Source organism: Orbicella faveolata, unplaced genomic scaffold (genome assembly GCF_042242905.1).
Source record: "Orbicella faveolata isolate gen_17 unplaced genomic scaffold, um_ofav_v1 contig_13, whole genome shotgun sequence".
NCBI lineage: Eukaryota > Metazoa > Cnidaria > Anthozoa > Scleractinia > Merulinidae > Orbicella > Orbicella faveolata.
In genome coordinates, this window is record NW_028301540.1 from 16,765,877 (window position 1) to 16,787,722 (window position 21,846).

The window sequence follows — 21,846 nt, forward strand, 5'->3', positions numbered from 1 at the left end:
TTTGGAGTTATTTTGTTCATTGCGTTTCGCTTTAAGGCGCTTTTCAGCAGTATATTTCTACATTTTGTAAGTTTGTATTTTTTATGTTTCTTTAAGTTCAACCCTCTTCTCATTTGGATGTTTGGAATCAGTTGCTGTATGTGGCCAGGAAGGAATCGCCTTTTGGCAGTAACATAGTTTGAAATTGTAGAGTTTGTATGAGAACACAATGGATTCTGGCGGTGATGAAGTCAAAGATTCTGGTGATCAGGATGGTGCTCGCCCTAGGATGCTGAGTAAACAACTGGATCAAGAAGGCATTCTCTGCGAGAAACTTTGTCGAATCAAGAATGAAAGATTGTGCTATCTTTCCACAGTTAGTGTTAGGAGAAACGAAATCGATGTGCTGTTGTTGAGTGAGGAAAATGTTCAGCTTGTAAAGAAAAAGTTGCCCAGCTTTCTGGCTGCTGTTGAATCGTTTAAACAATCTCATCTCGCCTATTTGTTGAATCTTCAGGATGAAATTAGCATAAAAAGATGTCAAGAGCAGTTAAATTCAGAGTCTTCACGTGCAAACGTCTTTTATCAAAGAGAGTGGGTTAAAAAGATCAGAGGAGCTTCTCAGGTTGAACTCTCAGATCAATCCTGAAGATTCAACAAGTTAGATTGGTTCTTGGGCCACATCTAAGTCTTCGTTAAGGAAATCACGCCTTTCGAGTCATAGTGGTTCAAACAGGAGTGGTACGTCATCCTTAGCATTTGCAAGAGCAAAGGAGGCAGCGCGTATTGCAGAGCTGGAGGCTGAGGCGGCTGTACGAGAGAAACAGCGATCATTAGAGGAGCAAAAGTTACCTTTGCAACAAGAACAGGAACGTTTGACACTGGAAACTGAACTTGCCAAGTCTAAGGCTAAAGAACAAGTTTCATCTTTAATTACAGAAGTTGCCTGTGTTCGTTTGTGTTGAATCCAAAGAGCTTGGAATCCAGGGAGGGTGATGGGAAAGTTGAAGCACTGATTATCGACTTGAAAGAAAGCTAGTTGGAGCAAAGGGTCAATTAACAGCTGTTGGTTGTTCTATCTTAAATCCCAAAGCAGCAAAATGGCATCAGCGTTCGTTAGCAACTAACAGGAAAAAACGTGCTGCCAAGTCTGAACACTCTGGTGCGTCCTCACTGCCGAGTGAGAGGGCTTTTCACGAAATGCTAGGGCTTCATCACCACCAAAACCCACTACAACAATAGCAGAGCAACATTGTGGAAATGCTTGCAACGCAGTAGGTGTTCCATTTTCCCCAAAAACGTGATGGAATACAGCAAATACCTGACCAAGCTTGAGCAGCCTGACACCATACGAAAGCTTGTTATGAAGTTTCGATTTAATTTACGAAAAACATGGTGCCATTTAGTCAATCATGTCATGGAAACTAAGAGAAGGTCTGTTATGTGCAGTGACGTTGCTGAATTTGTGGACAATGAAGCAAGAGTAACCGCCAATCCTGTATTCAGAAAGATCACTGAAGACACAAAGCCCAAGAACGAATGAAAGGACAAGCAGAACAGATCTGGTAGAGGTAAAACAAGTCTTGCTGCACGAGTAGGCAATGTTCAGAGGTCGCCTCCTGATGTGCCACTCTCTGGTTAACTCCTCCCACTGAGCAGTTCTTATGTTCCTTCTGCAATTAGATGCCTCCTGTATCCAGATCGGATTCAATTCTTGAAATCAAAACACCTCTGCTTTGGTTGTTTGTCTTCCAATCACATGGCAAAAGAACGCCTGGAAAGGAAAACATGTACCATTGCTAACTGTACCAGGAAACATCCCAAAATTCTTCACACGAACACTGTGGGAAGAATTCAACCATCCGACATTCCTTCTGCAAGTACCTCGCCACAAGAGCCCACATGCATTCATAACAGAATGGTTAATCTTGACCGTTCGAGAATAGGCATGGCTGTTGTTCTGGTCAAAGTTTGGTTGAAAGCTACAGGTCCCCCTGTGATTACCTATGCATTTTTGGACAGTGGTAGTTCCTCCACATTCTGCACAGAATCCTTGATGAGACAGCTAGGGGTCAGTGGTACACGAACTCAGATTTCCCTAACAACTTTGGAAAAGAAAGACAGCCTTATTGAAAGTTTCGTTGTGAAAGATCTTTTCATCTCTGATCTGGATAAAAATGTCTTTATCGACTTGCCAGCACTTTATATGAGACTGAAAATACCCATTTCAAAGGAGGACATATCCACACAGGGTGACATTGACCAGTGGCCACACTTCTGTGGAGTATACCTACCTGAGGTTGATGCCAAAATAGGTCTTCTCATAGCCTGGGATGTTCCCACTATCTTTGATTGTTTGGAAGTGAAGCAGTCAAAACGGTGGTCCTTATGCTTCCCGATCAAGTAGGGACAGACGGTTAATGGTCCTTTAGGGCGTTATCACAAGGGCCCACATGCAATAAGTTTCTTTATAAAGGCTGATCCTGAATTTCATCAGATGGTGAAGGATTTTTACAACAGTGGCTTCAATGAATCCAGTGCTGATGACAAACCTGAAATGTCACAAGAAGAGCTTCGTTTCCTCTGCAAGTTGGAACGTACTGTAGTATTGAGAGATGGTCACTATAAAATGGAGTTACCTTTGAAAGATCGCAAAGAACCAGTCCTAAACAGCAAACTGCCGGCAGAAAAACGCACTTTCTGGTGAAAGGAAAGTACAACATTACAAGGACTTGTACAGCGACTACAAGTGTTTCATGGCAGACATTATTGACAAGGGTTACACCCGCAAGGCTCCAGCGAATCTCCAGGAGTTCAGCATGGACACCCTTCCAGCTAAAACCTTGGTACAAGCAGATTAATTTAAGCAGATAACTTTTGGATGGGGCATCAATCCTGGATATTACAAGTATGACAGCAAGTTTCCATTACATCATCTTTCAAATATAACTATCTTGGATATTAAATTTCCTAAAATGTGACAGTGATGAAACAAAAAGTACTGCTCTCTATGTTAGTGATATGGTCCTAATATTTTGAAGAATCTGTACATACCTGAATTTATTGACTTGTGATAAGAATAATAGAACACATGATATTTGATTTACCCTTATGTTCATTTGCACCGCAACTGAGCCAGATGTGTATTATTATTTTTTTTAACAGGGATGCATGTAGACAACAGGTCAACTCGCACCTTTGCCAAAAGTATAAAACATTGGAAGAAGCAGAAGAGGACCTCTGCATTAACTATTTCAGCAGAGGACTTCAAGGGTGCCCATCTGAAGGGTCCACAAATCCTGGAGATGTTACTCATACTCCAGAGTCCTTGCAGGGAAACAGAACCCTCTTGTCACCTGTATTGGCACTCAGGAATGTTTTGGAGATTCAATTGCCAAAGTTATCAAATTATTGCCATCAATGCGCTCATGCATGAGATGAGACTTAATGCAGAATTTGTTTTGCCAGTACATGTATCTGGAGTTTAGCCACAATTTTGAGCCATTTATTCCTATAGAGTTTTTGGAACTTTGTTGCAGAGGCATTAATGTACTCTACCAAAATGGTAAAGAAAATATCACACAGAAATAAATATAGTCTGAACATGAGGTGTTTTAAATTTATTTGGCCTTCTTAGCAGCCTTGAAAACCTTTTTGCTCCACTGTCCTGTTCTAGAAATATTTAATGTGAAGTAAAAGCCAACTTGCAAATAGTTAGCTCTGAAGCAAATATGTGTAACATTAACTTTGATATTGCCATTGTCAATGAGGGGCTGTAGCTCACTTGTTAACTCCTTGGTAATGTAACCCACTTTGTTCCAGCCACTGCAAAGTTTATGAGGACAGTTATTGCACTCTGGTCGTAATCGTTGAAGTTTTGCTATTACCTCTTGCTTTTGTTCCAAACTCACATATGCTTTTTTCAGGTAGGTTTGTCTACCTTTATACGCTACTCTGAGCACTTTAAAAGGAACAGTATACGCTGAATAATCATTGCCGTCCTTGTCACTTGAATTGTCATCCACAACATCAATTATTAAACCATTACTGAGTTCTGGTGGTTCAGACTGTCTAAATTCCAAGAGAACCAAATAAGGGACACTTTCCGTTACCAAATCACACCATTTGGTGCAAATTATTACATCGCCTGCTTTTACTCAGTCAGTATCTTCTGCCTTGATCAGGGCCGGTTTCATTGTCCTTGTGTTATTGACATGCAACTTCTCAAATTCGATTGTCAATACAGGAAGTGAAGGAACAGTCCAGTTAATGTTTAGATTGTCTATAGTTTCAACTGACAAGCACAGGTCTCTAGGCTGCCACAAAATTGCCTGAAAAAAAAGGATGGGAACAGCTTTAGAGTTTTAGTTTTAGTGTGGCATGGTCATACCATGTTCAGTTTGTAGTTACAAGTTGTTATGGAAAGTACAAAAATTTCATTCAGCCTATTAAATGTGTCAAAAGGAAATGCTTTGACAGAATGTCATGCCTCATCATCATTATGTGTTTCTTGTCCTGTCCCCAAGATTTTAAGGGAAAACAAAAAATCTAATTCAACAACTCTTAAAATATAACTTGTACTTAATTGCTAGATTGTCACTTAAGCACACAGACAGGACACAAAGACAATGCCTTGCAAATAGTTTCCTTTTTCTGCACATGTATACATAGGTTTGCTAAACCTTAAAGAAATGTGTAAAAAGGCATAGCTTTTTCTTTTAAATTAGAAAACAATAGCTGAAACATATTTTACCTAAGCAGGAAGTGGAAAATTATTTGCAATGGATGTCTTCATCTTGGGGTCAACATCACCCACAGCCAGGTTAACAGCATATTCTTTTGCCAGTAGGCTAATCATGTTTGATATTAAGGAAACTAATAGTACTAGTATATAAAGTCATGCTGACTTGAACAATTACTAGTAAAAAAAAGACAAGAGTTTAATGTAATGTTATATGTTGAGTTTCTTTGGAGGGGGAGGGCAGGAGACTTGTAGACATAAATAAACATGAAATTCTCTCACACGACAATATGTTGGGTCCATTTTGAGTTCCCAAATTCCCTAATATGCAGAAGCTGACTTAATATGGTAATAAGCAGGGTTTGTTTTCGGTTATGAGAAAAAACAAGCAGCAAGAGGGAAGACCAGTTAAAGGGTATTAACCAGCAAGAGGGTATTAACCATGTTAATAATAGGGTGCACTAATAAGGCTTCACCTGCTTTCATGCGAAAACTGGAGTTTTTGGAAGTATTCTTCTCACAGACATATACTAGGTATAATAACTATGTGGATATATCCCACAGGATGTTTGGGATTGTGAATCAGGAGTTTCTTCCCATGGTGATAATGGGATTGTTGTTGCATGAGCAGGATTTATCATTGTCTGGTGCAGAAAGATGGCCTTGGCTGTTTGAAATCCACTGGTGTATTCACCTGGGGCATATTTATTGCTCTGCAGAACAGCCAAGAAATTATTTCCTTCTGTCACAAGCTTTTTTCCTAAGTGAATCCTGATTCCATGTACATTTGAAAGGTAGTCACAACCTGCAGCAATACACATGTTAAGAAAACTTTCCTGTCTCATTGACAAGTGGGCCAATGCCTTTTCAAGCTTGATTACTTGACATGCACCACTGAGCTGCAGCTTGAATAAAACCTGTGAACAAATGAGAAAAGAAGGGCAGGCAAATGACAAGTTGAATAAAATATAATTTTGAAATTATTAAATTCTAAGCTTTATTGGTGCACATAAACAACTTCTGAGGTTTTTTTAAAATGCTGCTTAGAGCTACTTCATGTGGAAATGACTAAATGTATGCATTTCAGTCTTTAATATAGAATGATTAAAAAAATATATGTATAATTCAGTTGGACCTAGTGTAATAAACAAAAAAGGGGGTGATGCCTTTTGACCCTTGGGGTGTACTGATGTCATGTATAGAGGGCATGATACTCTAGCAGTTGGAAAAACAACGTGACTTATTCTACATACTGTTTTGGCATCTGTATGCTAGAAGATCAGAATCTTTGGAAATCACAATATCGGTATAACCATTCTTTGTGAGGTATGCTATTTGGGCATCTGCCTCATATGGAGCAACCACGTAATCGATAGACCTCTGTCGGCAAGTCTAAGAAGAATAGTAAGATATACCATATTTTAAAGCACTGCAGTTGAAGGTCTAGACAATTATTTTAACGAGATTTTAAACGGTGATGTAAATAATAAAATCCGAACTCTTCGTACTGTAAAACTCACTTCAACGAACCTGCAGACATGATCATGGTTTATTTCTGCCGCCCCAGCCAGTGGCTTTCTTGCTCCGGTTAAATCCCCAATGCGCCGTCACTGTTCAGCTCTTTTGATCTGTTTCTCTTGTTTCCTGATGAAAGATTTGTTTGCAGTCAATGGCTGTGAAATAAACTAGTCGAAGAAAAATAAAACTGACACGAGAGATGATGAAGATTTCTCACCTTGTCCAATGTTTGTGTTCCCTTTCCTTGCCTGGCAGTCAAAGTCCATCAGTGAAAGTCCATCAAACACTACTAATGGTCGAATTGATTTGTACTTAGGTAAATCCAGTAAGAACTACAGATCTCTTTCACTCTGGGAGAAAATGTATTATATAGAACTTATAATCTTAACCATAAGCTCAAGCTTAACAAATAACTACAGAACACCCTCTGAGAAGCCGGAGATTTACACGGCTAAAATCCTGTAAAATCACACCTTTGATCATTGCTAAATCACGATAAACTTAATGAAATTGCCTTGTGAAGCCAACAAGATGCATCTCTACAGCCACTGTGAGATCTTTGAAATGATCTAAACTACTCTCATCTGTAACACTTTTCAGAAAAGGAAGCAGCGTTTTGATTCCAATGTTTACTCTCACTGTAATGACTCCTGGGAGATGTGTACTCGACCGTGTCTGGATTGAAATGAGCTACAGTCACATTTTTACTCATGAACCTTTGAGGGTCATGACGCACACCACCTGAATAGCACTGCAGTATTATGTTACATGACGAACAAAACGAGGCAATACCACATGTAATGGCACCCGCATGCCTCGTTTTTACTTCATAGAATTTTATGCATTTCCCTTTTTACCGCATTTACATCACAATGATTTTCCGCTAGCTACCACGTGACTTTAGCTTAATATCACGAGCACATGTAAAAAAACGATAAGGCTCACAGAAATTCGACGGGAACCACCAGTTATTGTTGTACAACTCAGAACCTACTAGAGTGGTCACCCTAACACGTCCTACCATACAGAATCGCTGTAACAGTTGGCACAATAAACCTGAGCCTTGTGGAAGCTGCAAGTCTTTAGTCTTTTAGTTTCACGGATCTCTCCGCTATCAGAGTTGACGCCGCTACATCACACCTTTGTAGCTAATCGTGTCACACTTATTCGTAATGGCTCTGAACCCCATCTATGGAACCATGTAACTAGCGACATGAATCCCACTGATGACGCCTCTCGAGGATTGACAGCAGACGTCTTCCTTAGTCAAGGGTGTTGGTTAATGGGGCTGGAGAACCTTTGGAGGCCCGAACACATGGCCAATGCAGACAGAAGCAATTAACGATGTCCCCGAGGGAGATCCTGAGGTGAAGATGGAGGTTAAAGTGTACATGTTGTCACTAGGCAAGCAAAGCTGTCCACTGCTGCAATATTTCAAGAAATGCCCTTCCTGGATCTATCTAAAGAAAGTTGTTGCCTGGCTCCTGTGCTACGGAGAAAGACTTCTGAAGGCAGGCAAGGAGAACGAGTTAAGCCGCGATGTTCCAAAATACATCACCTTTGAAGTGATCAAGAGAGCAGAGAGAGAAATTCTGAAGCACGTACAGAGAAGAGCCTTCCCTGAGGAGCTCAACCATCCCAAAACACCAGTTAAGAAGAGTAGTTGCCTGTACAAGCCGATCCAATCGTCTGATGGGCTTTCACATGTTGGTGGTCGGCTGCGCAAAGCATCATTACTCATGGAATCAAAGCACCTGATTATTCTTCCAAAAGAAGATCACGTTACCTGAGTGATCATTGGCAATTACCACAGGGCATGTGGCCATTCCAGTAGAGAGCATGTCCTAGCCTAAGTTAGGCAGAAATTCTGGATCAACCAAGGAAGTTCAACTGCAAGAAGTGTTCTAGAAAAGTGTGTCAGTTGCCGTTGTTGCCAGGCACTACTTTGCCAACAGAAGATGGCTGATTTACCAGAAAGTTGTGTGCTCGCTGAGAAGCCAACTTTTACATCAGTAGGCATGGATTACTTTGGCCCATTCCAAGTCCGTTGTGGGTGGAGCCTCTTAAAGAGATATGCTGTGATCTTCACGTCTGGCAATCCGTGCTATGCACCTCGAAATTGCACACAGCCTAAGCACACACTCATTCTTATTGGCTTTGCGATGTTTCATTGCAAGAGGAGGCCAAGTGAAGGAAATCTACACAGATAACAGGTCAAACTTAACCAGTGGTGAGGAGTTGTGTGACGCTATTTCAGATTGGAATCAGGAAAGGATACATGATTCCCTGTTACAAAATAACATCAACTGGTTCTTCAGCCCTTCAAATGGTTCTCACTTTCGAGGCATTTGGGAGAGATGCTTCTGAACCATTAGGAAGATTCTACAAGCCCTGCTGTGAGAGCAAATTACTGATGACAAAAGTCTGGCCACATTAATGTGCGCAGTTGAGAGTATCATGAATTGCTGACCCATTACTACCGTGTCCAGTGATCCAAACAAGAATGAGCCCTTGATGCCCAACCAACTGTTGTTGCTCAAATTGGAAGTCACCTCACCACCTTAGAGCAGGTTTAGATCAGATAAAACGAGACATTAATTGAGTAGGAAATCTTAAGCTGCAATTAACAGGATACAAGATATTTACGCCAAAAATTAATAGGATAAGGGATACACAGCCCTTCCCCTCCTTCCCCCTAAGGACCTCACCAACGGTCTACTATTTAGGATAAAATAAAAGTATGCCAACTGCTATAAGCTTTTATTCTGGACTTTTAGTACTTATATCACAGTGGAATATGAGAGTTTGGTGCACGATTTTAGGGGTTTGAGGTTAGGTAATGCACCCCCTTGTTAGTTATTTCTAAGCCCACACTCGATACCCTCGTACCCAGAATAGATAGACAAAGACGGGGCTGGAGAAATTAACAGAGAATTAAAAGTCTTCCGAATTCTGTACCGTTTAAAACGAATTTCTTACACGACACCCTTTGTGCCTTTGAAAAGAGATCAATCAACTATTCTAAGCTCATTGACAGCCATTAGTTTTTCTGCAGAGTTTTAATTTACTACAAATAAAATGGGGATAGAATTCCAATAAAAAGCCTCTAACTTGTTTTTTTGTTCAGCATTATACTTGTCTTTTGCTGCCCGAAATGCCATCAAAAGTTGCAAAAGGCAGCAGACTGAAAAGCAGTGTGCAAGAAGTAATGGTAAGCAGCGTTTTATTCAAACTCCTTATATTTTCTTAGCTGTTCCACTTTTGCATCAGACAGGGTAATGCTGAGATAATTACTGAAGAAGCATCTACAGTACACTTCATGTTGATTTGTTCCTGAAAGAGAAAACCTATTTGACAAGGCCAAAATACGCTATAGCGACAATCATGGTATTCACCTGGCCCTAGCAAGTTCTACACTTCCAGCCCCTGCTAATGAAATAAAACCTGAAGGCTGGGCCCTAAAGTGACGAAAAAGGCCACTCATTTCAATGAAAAACAAAAGAAACTACCTTGAAGAAGAGTTTTTCTTAGGTCAGGAGATGGCCATAAAGTTGAAGCAGTTACTGTATCACTAAAAATGAGGACAGAATTAGGCGGTTCACCTTAGAGGAGTTCCTGAATTCTTGCCATGTTCAATCCTTCTTCACAAAAATAGCTGCAAAGCTCAGAAACAGACAGGGGGAGGTCCTCGAAGAAGACATAACAGCCTGCTGAGAATCAAGCTGCAGATATTCTTGGCAAGTGTAAATTAACTCATCCAATTGCTTGACTCATTCAACTTGTGTGCCTTTAAATGCATCTATAATGGTTTTCAGTAAAAAGCAAGTGTCAACAGGTTTCTCTTGACATGCAAGTATTTTGATCTAGATGTTTGCAACATACAAAGATCGCATAAAGCCCCCTACACAGAGTTGAAGACTAGTCTTGTGCAAACATGCAGCTGTGCTCCATCACAGAACTGAACGTTAGTGACTGAGGTGTGTCTCAGGCTCATAAAAAACAGTTTCTATTTAATATAAATGTGTTTCCACCAGATTAGGAAAACGTGGAAAACATAGAAAAAGTAGATCTTAGCTAGGGTTATTAGAATCCACAAAGAAACCTGGGGGTAGCCATTAATTTTTCCAAGATAAAATTAGCCTTGAATCTTGAACAAAACTGCTGACTTTAGCATTTTTCAGAAAATCAAAGGCTCCCTGAGCCAGCTCCTGGATGAATAGTTGATTTTTGCCTCTGTGGCAAAACGAGTCTTTCTGCAAAACTAGTCATATGAAAATGCATGTCACCTGTACGTTCATTCTCTTGGAAATCAAGTAATTTTCATTTGAAATGTTTTGCACAAGCATTTGTTCTAAAAAAGAGGCAAACAGCAACTTCGAAGTAGAAGTAAAGTCTGCATACGAGCCAAGTGGCCCATCAGGCCAGAGCTTATCCCAGTTTCTGCAGCATGAAGCGACTAGGAGTATTTCTATACCCCCTGGGTGGGATGCTAGTCCATCGCAGGGTTACCCTGCAATATTAAATTCGCTGGTACCTATTTATACACTTGAGTGGAAAGAGGCACTGTGAGAGTTGAGTGTCTAGCTCAAGAACACAATAAAATGTTCCCAGCCAGGGCTCGAGGCCAGACTGCTCGAAATAGAAAAGAAATACAAAAATCAAATAATAGGTTGTTTACACAAGCAGCTTATAAATTTTAAAATGAATAATTAGTTTTGATTGGAATTGGAACATTGTTATCGTATTAACTTGTACATAATGTAGTGTCAAAGAATAACAACAGTCTGTTTCAAAATGAAATAATTAAATGAGAGTTCACCATATTTACCAGTCAGCCCAAAATTGACAATATAATTATGTATATGAGACAGCAGTGTATTTTGGGTCAAGGTAAATTGGTTATGGTCCTTGTTCAGTCAATATTATGAAAAAGCTGTGTAACACTGATTACTATTATGCAAAAAATTACAATACATGATTTTGAAATTTATTTTAGACAATCAACTTGAGAATGCCAGGACTGGCAAGAGTATTTTGCCCAATTTCACTTAAGTGAGACATGGATATTGGCAAAATCTTGTTTACTCTAAGCTAAGTCAAACATAAACAACTTGATTGTAGCTTGCAGGTAAACAGGAAATCTATAGAAAAAAGTATTTCCTTAAATATTATAAGAATGATTTCAGACAGTTTTGTTTCAATCATGAACCTGAAGTGAAGGGAATGTTTTCATTTACAATTTATAAGGTTTTTTTTTCTATAGAACTATGTCTTTGGGAAGGAGGAAGGGAAGTAACAAAGTTTTATACAAGGAGGCTCTGGCCCAAGGTCAAAGACCTATCCATTTAACAGTGTTCTTAACAGGAAAGGCTTTCCTTTCACATACATGAAGCTTCTAACCTGAAACCCCTTTCACAAACCTTATGTGGCCCGCTAGATCTTATTTCTGGGATAAATAATCAAATGTTTGAAATGCCTGCCCTTTTAAGTCTTATGATACCTCTAGCCTGAAAATAGTGCACCTTTAGTCAACTGTAGGAAAAAGTCCCCAACTCGGTGCAATGCAAGGATACTACATATTGTAGTCCATGCAAGTAAAATAATAATTTTCTTTCATGGAGACAAAAATCATGGTATTTTATTCCTACATATCTTGGTAATTGTTTGTGCAAGTCTCACTAGCAATGCAGTAATATTCAAAAGGATTGCAGATATGTCTCTGCTGATAGATTTTTACAATGATTACAGAACATACCTATGTTGACAAGTATCAAGTATTCTCTTCTCCATAATTCAAGTTTTGATGTCACTTTGTTTAAATCTCTCATTTCTAGGAGCAAAAAAAAATCTCTATCACCAGCCACCACGCGTCCGGCTTTTTGACAAAATTGGACAGCATATCTTTCTCGCCAAAAAAAAAAAGATCTACACAATCTCTTAGACTCAAATTGTTCATCTATCACCAAAATATTGTAGTCTATATTTACTCAATCGTACATGTAGGCTGCCTTGCATATCATCCGTGATGAAATTTTCACTTTGGTCGAACTGCATGGAATAGAAAAGAAATGTAATGTGAACGACAACAAAACTAAAAGATAAGGCAATTCGAATTTTTTTCCCCTAAGTATTTAAAAACAAGCTTACAAATTTTGAGCTAATTGCAATACTAACACAGGCAGAATTTCAATGGGTGCGAACAAAATCAAACAGTAAAGAAACAATGAAACCAAAACCTAACAAGAATTTAAGCTTACCTTCGACTACACAACAAGAGAAAGCGAGTGGAAAGCATCAAATTCTCTTGCCAAGGAAAAAAGCTGATCACAATCTCACCTTCTGGCCTTTCTTCCCAGGTGTCTTGTATCAATTCTTTGACCTCGCTGACCATGTTGTTGTGAACGATACATGACCACAGTCATAAATACCTCTAACAGCTTCATCTAGGTGTGAGCAAAAGCCGATAGGCAAAAAACAACATATTTACGAAAGAAAATCACATGAAACCGAAATGGTCGCCTCCAATCTTTGAGGTGTTTGATAAACTCATACCCAGGCTCTTAATTTATCAGGCAAAAATGTATGCCTTTCTAGTCCCCCCTCATCAAAGAACCTCCCTGAAGATGACTGAGCACTCTTGGACAAAAGCAATACTTAGCAGGGGAAGTAGGAGAAAATTGTTTAATCCAGGTTTAATGAATAAATTAATTAGAATGGAAGGAGTGAGTGATCGAGCACCACCCGACTGCCTCCTAAGCTCATGGATGTTACATAACATCCATGAGCAAAAATGGGGAAGTTTGAGGCATTCCACAATGAAAAAATGAAGGTACTTGGGGGAATGCTAGAGGTTCCGAGGGTTCTCAACAGTGAACAACTGTATATGTTTGGCTGTAGCTTGGATACTTGCTCAAATGTCATATTAATTGTACTCAGAATATTTATTGTCATATTTGTTCCCAGCATGTTTTTTACAGGAATGGCATTTTTCTCAGAAACGTAATCTATTTGAAATGATATAAATTTGATTTTATAGTAATACAAATTATATTTGCTTCAGAAGTTATGTATTTTGTTCCTCAATGCATACTGTAACTATATTTCAATCAGGCAATATTTATAGCAGTAAATAATTCTATTGTTTTATCAACATTTTGGCTTGTCTCTGCATCATGAAATACTCGAATAACATTTTTCAAACTGCTGCCATAAGTTCCAAAGGTGTCAAAAAGCCTGAAAAATGTTAGAATAAATAAAACGTTTTTAATGCAGGTGATTATTGTCCATGTTTATGTGCATTTCATGGACTAATACCCCCCAAAATACCCCTGGCCAAATTCCACCCCCCCCCCCCAAAAAAAAAACACAGAGCCTAACATAAAACCCCCAACGGATACCATGTTTTCCATGTTTTCCATGTTTTCATATCTGGTTACACTGTTGTACAAGAAATTTTGTATGACAAACTCCCCCCCCCCCCCTCTGTTCTCCAAAAATAAGCCCTCCATATTTCTCAGAAAAGTACTTGGCAAAATTTTCCATTCCCAAAATACCAACATCACAAGATTCAACCCCCAAAATTTCTTTTGGAATATTTTGGGGATTGCAAAGGCATACTGAAAAACAAATGTCTGACAATAATAATTATAATAATATTCATCAAATAAACCCAGGACTATAGGTTTGAATTTTTGTTGTTGTTGTTGTAATGTTGTAAAATATGCAAACCTTCAGAGTTCTGGCTACAGTAAGCAATTCAAGGCTGAAATGCCCAGCTAAAATAACAAGCCTGACCCCAGAGACAAGGATTAATCAGTATACATGTACGTCATGTAACAAGCAATTTACTTAGGGATGGACCATTTAAATTTTGATCGGGGGTTCGTCAATTACAAAAAACAATTCTTGCACAAGAAAAGAAGAGAAAAAAATATCATGCACAAGCCTAAGAAAGAAAAAAATCAAGCTAAAAGAGAAAAAATGCACATATGCAAGAGAGAAAAACCTTCAAGCTAAGAAACTTGCCCACCCCCCTCCCCACTCAAAAATTAAATGGTCTGTCTCTTATAAGGTGTTTTTCAAGTATTCATTTTCTTTCAAATAAGAATGATATTGTTACAACTGGCCAAACCAGTTTGGTTGATAAGATGTTTATTAATTCCAACTGAAAACATCTGGATCATCTTTCCAATCAGATTGTGCAATTTAGTTCATTTAGACTGGATGCAGCTCAGAAAAAATGATAATACATCATAGCTCTTGCACAGAAATGGAAGAGAACACTTTCATTTGAAAAGATGTAGTGTCATTTGCTCTCACACTTTGAGCTGAATCATCTGACAAGATGGAATTAAAAGTTCTGTTAAAATAACCCAAGTGTGTAGCCTGTTAAGGCAGACATATATCTGCCTGTTGTTTCAGTTTTTTGGAGGCACAAAACAACAGACAGAAATCAAATCTGTGTTTGCAAGCTATCACCTATGTTGCAATGAATTTTCATCTGGACCACACATACAAGTTACAACAGTCAAGAGCTTTTTACTGTTAGATACTCCATGATTTCTGTACGCTTCTGAACTGCTGGGGTGTTAGGAGTAAGAATACTTGGACCCATTCACCTCATCATCTTGGTCATCCATGAAGTCCAAAAAGCTATCCTCATTGCACAACCTGATGTTATGAAGAACACAGGCAACAACGACTATTTTAGGAATATCATTGACTTTGTCTATATCAACGTACTTTAATCTTCAAAGACAACCCTCTAGCAGGGCAAATGTTCACTCAATCACCATTCTGGTTGAGGAATGAAGATAATTGTAGGTTTTTTGCTGTTCTGTCAAATGCCCATTGTCCTTGTATGGGGTCATGATCCATGTTTTCAGTGGGTAAGCTGCATCACCCAACAAGTGTGAATTCTTGGGAAAGAAGTCATCATGCCTATTTGAGGCAGAATCAAAAGTGTCTCAATTTCATAACACTCCAGAGTCATGAACACTTCCAGACCAGCCACAGTAACAGTTGGTGAAGAACATTTCATGATCACAGCAAGCTTGTAATATGATGGAATGGAAATCTTTCCTGCTGATGTAGTTCTCTGAGTACTCTCGAGGAGCTTTAATTGGAATGTGTGACCCATCAATTGCCCCAATCACAGCAGGAACTCTGTTGTGTTCTTCAAACCCTTCCATTACCTCTACAGCTCTACTGCTACTTGGCCACTTTATGACATGTTCTGCTAAATTATTCTTTATGGCATCACATACACATTGGCAAGATACATGCACTGAACTTTTCGTAACACTGAATCTGTCTGAAATTGATCTGATGCATTCTTGTGTCCCTAAGAACCACAAGAAAATAAGCAACTGCTTGTCTATCAAAATTGCTGGCCTTCCTCTATGAGAGTGTCCCTGTGGAATTTCCAGACAATTAGCTAACTCGTGCACCAGTTTTCAAATGTTTCTGGAGTAAGCCTAAATCGCACACGAAAAGTAGACAGAGAATAACTTGGAACAACTTCCTCGGCATAACCTTGAATACGAACAGCCCTCTCACGGCTCTTTAACTTATCTTCTAAGAGGAAGAATAACCATTTTAAGTCCAAACTGAAGACATTTTTATTTAGAAAAGCGTTTGAATAGCTCTTGATGTTTTATATACATTTTTACTAGATCCCTTGTTTTTAAGAGTGCCTGCCTGTAAAAATCAGACAAATTCTTAATTTAGCGGCAAGGGTCGAAAATTCAATTTCGCTCATATTTTTATGGTAGATAGGCTAGGGCATGACAAAAACTACTGGATAGTTTTTTTGGCAAAATATCCTTTTATTTCAAAGAAATATGCAAATTACCAAATTCCATTAAAATCGTCATTTGACGCACCATTTTATTAAACAAGTTTGAGAGCCTCGCATGCAAAACCACATTATTCTTCCGTCTTTAAAACACTCAAATATTTTTGTGCAATGTTTAAATGTGTACTGAGCTGATTTTAGGGAATGTTGCGTGTCTTCTTGGGTGCAAAATAATTAAATTTCGAAGACATGTATTTCATTCACTTAAAAGTACTTCGTGAATATAATTGATTTTCACCATGTGCGAAACCTTCAAATGGACCAAGCTTCTGGTGGTTGAATTGCAGAAGGATGGTCTACAGATTCCTGTAAAAACTTCTTTGGGCAAATGATTGTGAGCGACGTGAGAGCTTTTCAAAGTACGTCAAAAATGCAAATATTTGACTATCCGTCGTCAAATTTACGGCTTAGACGTATATTTTAGCATGTGCCACATGACTTGACCTATGTTAAGTTGAAATAGACACAGAGCTGATAATTTCGAAATTTTCTAACCTCATTTGCTGTAAAAGGCAGGTCCAAAGCCGATTTGACGTGTTTCTCTCACCATTCGTCGCACATAAAGCAGAAGTTTGCTTTTGTTTACATAACGTCCGATGTACATCGCCAACTGTCAACTTATTTAACGGTCCAATACCATGAATCTGTGACCCTCGTTCGACGCATATGATCACCACTGCATCTAAGTCAAAAACGGCTAAGTCATTCGTAGATAGTTGCTTGCTTTGCACTACACCAAAATATTACGTATGATCATCATGGTTTGATGGCTTGAATCCCTGCTTGCAGCGGTTCCTTGTTCGTCACGCAAATCTGTCATCCCATTTTAGGGGGTAGGGGTAGGACAATTTCTATCCTAATACGTAAGGCTCCGTAAGGCTTGGAATCACTGGGAGCACACAATCGTGTTGAGTAGGAAGAGATTAAATTAAGAAGTGAAAAGAATGAGTAATTTACCATTGCCCCTGTTGTTATCTTTTACTTGACCACCGCCACCTACATGCCCCTGCGTAATACTGTAACGCTAAACTCATACCTAGGTCTTTTCGCGCTATGCAATTATTTTTGGTCTACATGTAATACAGTGGGCTACCCTCGGGGAAATGGGTGGCGACCGCTTAATGGGGCTAGCCGCTTATATAGAAGTTGGTGTACCTTGAATATTTAATTTTTCACTATCGGGCTATAAATTTCTTGGTGAACATGGAGTCAATTCAATACAATCATGATAGACGTGTGTTGAATTATCACTCGTCATGCACCTTCAATTTCAGACTCTTATCTGCCATCGCCCTTTCCAAAACAAAGTTCTTAAATTTTGGGTGGCCGCTTAATATGGGTAAAGACAATAATGAAACCCTTATCGGAATGACCAAATGATGGCCGCGGAGGTAACCGGTCAATAGGTGTTTTATTTACAATATTTTACCGACGATAATTTTGGACTGTATTGACAACAGTCCTCCATTTTCTGTTACATACCAATGCCTCGCCACTGAACAAACAAAACACGCCAAATAAAATGGCATGGCCAGCGCTATTTACTCACGTAATTACTAATTAAATTTAGTTTGTTTTTCTCACGAATTAGACACGTTGTGATTTCCTATTTTTATTTCGGCTAGTTCTTGCTTCATTAATCTATAATTTTTTTTTGACGATTTTCTTAAAATTCTAGTGAGTACAGGCACTAGCTTTATCAGCTGTTGTCTGAAACATCAGAACGTACAACAAACGTGATTTGGACCGAGGCCACATACGCTATAGAATATGACTATATATACACATATTATTATACATATGAAAAAACAGATGAACAATGATTAAATTGCGTCACTTATCCTGAGAGTACTCTATACAAACTAGATCAAAATGTGCAGCATATGCCGTGACAGCATTGCGTGACGAACAATAACGGCTGTAAGATTGTGCTGCGCCGACACGCTTATCAGCAATGGTCAGCAATCGATCAAACGCAATATTTTGGCGCAGCGCAAAGCAAGCAACTATCTATAAATGACTTAACCGTTTTAGACTTAGATGCAGTGATGTTCATATGTGTAGAAAGATGGTCACAGATTCATAGTATTCGACCAATAATAGGTTGACAGTAGGCGATGTACATCGGACGTTAACCTTGTGTAAACAAAAGCAAACATCTGCTTTATGTGTGACGAATGGTGAGAGATCGACTAGAAACACGTCAAATCGGCTTTGGACCTGCCTTTTACAGCAAATAAGGTTAGAAAATTTCGAAATTATCAGCTCTGTGTCTACTTCAGCTTAACATAGGTCAAGTCATGTGGCGCATGCTAAAATATACGTCTAACCCGTAAATTGAAATTTGACGACAAATGGTCAAATATTTGCATTTTTGACGGACTTTGAAAAGCTCTCGCGTCGCTCACAATCATTTGCCCAAAGAAGTTTTTACAAGAATCTGTAGACCGTCCTTCTGCGATTCAACCACCAGAAGCTTGATCTATTTGAAGGTTTCGCACATGGTGAAAATTAATTATATTCACGAAGTACTATAAAGTGAATGAAATACATGTCTTCGAAATTTAATTATTTTGCACCCAAGAAGACATGCAACATTCCCTAAAATCAACCCAGTACACATTTAAGCACTGCACAAAAATATTTGAGTGTTTTAAAGACGGAAGAATAATGTGGTTTTGCATGCGAGGCTCTCAAACTTGTTTAATAAAATGGTGCGTCAAATGACGATTTTAACGGAATTTGATAATTTGCATATTTCTTTAAAATAAAAGGATATTTTGCCAAAAAAACTATCCAGTAGTTTTTGTCATGCCCTAGCCTATCTACCATAAAAATATGAGCGAAATCGAATTTTCGACCCTTGCCGAGTTATTTTCCATTTTTATGGACAGGGACTCTTAATATTTTAATTTTTAGCTCGTTACCTTAGCCTAATGTACATAATTATTGTAAATAATTAGTTTTTAATTAATCACACTATTCATAGCATATTGTTTAATTTATATTAGCCATATGGTTTGTTAGGCACATTTGATCATATTTACATGTTAATTTGCGCCTTAGAAATATTAAATATTATTATTATTATTATTAAGAATGGTAAATATTCCTCTACCATGTCGCTATCACTTTCACACTCATACTCATACTCCGTCAACTCCTCTGTGCAAACAGACAACAGAATAGCACATATTCTGGCCATGGATGCCACCTTGAAAAATCTTGTTACTTCTCTGAGCCTGTGGTTTTTGTTGCTAAAGTTGCAGAGCGACAAAAAAATCCACTGACTTTTTCGTGTAACAGACAGCAAGCATATCAGAATATCCAGAATATCAGGAATAATCATTCGTTTGGCAAACGAAAAATTTACCTATTCCGGAATATATTCTTATTCTGAATATCCCAAACGAACATGCCGTAAGCATGTGGAAGCAAAAAGTACCAAAAACTCCCAGCCTGACATAAATGACAAACAACATAGCTTTTGAACCTTTATTTTCAGGTTATAGACATAAGCTTCCTTTAAAAACTCCGAAAGATGTTAAAATAACTGACAAACTTTCTGTTAACAGATAATAATCAAATGTGTACAAACAAGAAATGTAGTTTTACAAAGTTTTATTTAAAATCTCAGAATCTGTGATATGAAAAACACCTTTGGGGATAACTGCAAATAAATTACCTACAAAGAATGGGTCCTAAAGGGTCTACGTCTGTTTTTCTTGTGGTTCTGAGAAAGAAGGCAGTTGCATCAACAGTACTTGTAGCTTCCACAAAAAATGGGAAAAAACTGGGAACGCCTGCGAAATGTGCAGCAGAGAACCACTAAGTTGATGATAGATGGAGGAAACTGTAGAAAGAAAAAATTATTCGGTTGTAAATTCATGAACTCTAGTTTACCTACTGTTCTTTCACAAACACAATATCGACTGCATATACAGGGTTACATTTAAATGCAAACTATTGACTAAGATTAATTTCCAAGTAATAGACTATTAAACCTGGCTTGGCTCTTTGTCAACCAGCAAGCTCACTGCTAAGTGAGATAGCAGTAAGCATGGTGACTTGCTACATTTTTGCAGTTATTTAACGAGGTGAGATTAATGTTGAAGAATATAGTCCTGAAAAGTAACAAATTTCTTATCTCTCCATGATGGTGATTGATTTATTTCAAAAATCCCCAATCTTGCACAAAGGGCATGTTATTTCAAAGCATAATGAAAAAAGTCTTTTCTTGGGGCAACTCTGTTGCAAACCTTTGCAAATTCCTTTAAAACAGGTATTTAAAGTGTTGTTTCCTAACTTCATACAAAATTGGTAGCCACAACCTGCAATTCTACAAAAGGTGAGAGAAAGACTAAAGCTCTTTTTCCATACCTACATCAATGATCTTATTAGAATAAATCTGTTATACAAACAACTATAACCATGGTTCAAACAATGTAAACACCTGTTGCAAGACATGGATCCATTAAAGATGTCTCCTGCAATAGCTCCTCAAGTACATAAAGAACATGAAAGATAGTCTGGTATGCCATCACCCTGCTACAAAATTCAAGTTCTCCTGCAATTGCACAGATCAAAAGAAATAAAGGTCACCAAACATTGGTCATCTCTTTTGTGAGACTGGTACATAATTGAGTTTATTATATGCCTAGTGCCATGGGCAGGCAAGATGAGGTGAATCCTGTGCTGTGGTTGGTTACACCAGCAGGCAAGATGGCACTATCTTGCCTGCTCAGGATTACCTGCTGTGCCCTACATGTAAATAAGGGTTTCTTTCCATATAACAAATCCTTTATTGACTAAGCTTGGACTGTCAAGATGGCTGGATATTCGCCTTATTCTTTGTTTGAATGTTTATAGACCTTGACTCTAAATTGATGATGATGTGGTATCCTTATTCAAATACAGTGCAAGAGTAAAACCTACCCTTGGCAACAAGTTTAAGACAGGCTGCAAACCCATGTAAGTGCCACGCAAGTCTTAGTAAACAGACATCTCTGAACATGGCAGAAGATCCCACTGACAACAAGATATCTTTTATCTCTTTAGAAGCCAAACACTCCTGAAATAGGAGCAGAAACAAAAACAATGGAAAATACATTGTGATAAAAAGAAATCCAGTGAATTTTGACAAAATACGAGCTTTTCACTACAAAATGGTTTTGGTTTCAACAAAATCTTCAAATTTCAAAAGGCTTTTGTCTCCTAAACATGAAATTTTTACTATGCTTTGCTCAACTCTCCCACCAAAGTTTTCTGAGGAGATTTGTTTGATAATGTACATATTAGAATGCCCCCAAGAAGATTTTAAGTGTGGACACCAAAGTCAAAATTTAGGAAAAAGAAGAAACAGCAAAAGATTCATTTCGTCAAAGTAGATCCGGCAGTCAGGCAATCAGTGAGTCAAAGTGATTGGCCCATGTTTAACATCTTGGATTCCCGTGGAAAATGTAAAGAGTTTATTGTATTAGTAGCAATTGATGGGAAGACTGTAGGCATGGAACTTGACACTGGAGCTTCTGTAACTATTATTCCCAAGAGTATTCGGACTGATGTTCTCGTGTCAAAACCTGTGGAGTGCACAAATGTGAAGCTACGAAGTTATTCCGGTCATGAAATTCCTGTTATCGGAGAAGCTAAGTTCAAATTGCATATCGTGATCAAGAAGCAGTATTACCGGTTGTTATCACAGGAAATGATGGTCCAGTGTTGATGGGTCGCAATTGGCTGTCCGTGTTGAAGT

The 21,846-nt window shown here is 38.4% G+C and overlaps 1 protein-coding gene and 1 long non-coding RNA gene across 3 annotated transcripts in view; both read right to left on the reverse strand.

Moving 5' to 3' along the window:
* Positions 1 to 3,586: 3,586 nt before the first annotated feature.
* LOC110047250 (uncharacterized) lies at positions 3,587 to 13,551 on the reverse strand. Its single transcript, XR_016206029.1, has 4 exons — positions 6,251 to 13,551; positions 5,974 to 6,112; positions 4,733 to 5,637; positions 3,587 to 4,310 (listed from the first exon to the last, which is right to left on the reverse strand). It is a non-coding gene; the product is annotated as an uncharacterized LOC110047250 (long non-coding RNA).
* A 6,024-nt stretch (positions 13,552 to 19,575) lies between these two features.
* Positions 19,576 to 21,846, reverse strand: part of LOC110047516 (meiosis-specific protein MEI4-like) — a 114,271-nt gene continuing 112,000 nt past the window's right edge. For both annotated transcript variants that reach the window (XM_089284871.1, XM_020753270.2), the window contains 3 exons: positions 21,030 to 21,165; positions 20,548 to 20,661; positions 19,576 to 19,947 (listed from right to left, as the gene is read on the reverse strand). In XM_089284871.1, the coding sequence (XP_089140997.1) occupies positions 19,805 to 19,947; positions 20,548 to 20,661; positions 21,030 to 21,165 (393 nt within the window). In that variant the 3' untranslated portion in view covers positions 19,576 to 19,804. The remainder of the gene's footprint in view (positions 19,948 to 20,547; positions 20,662 to 21,029; positions 21,166 to 21,846) is intronic.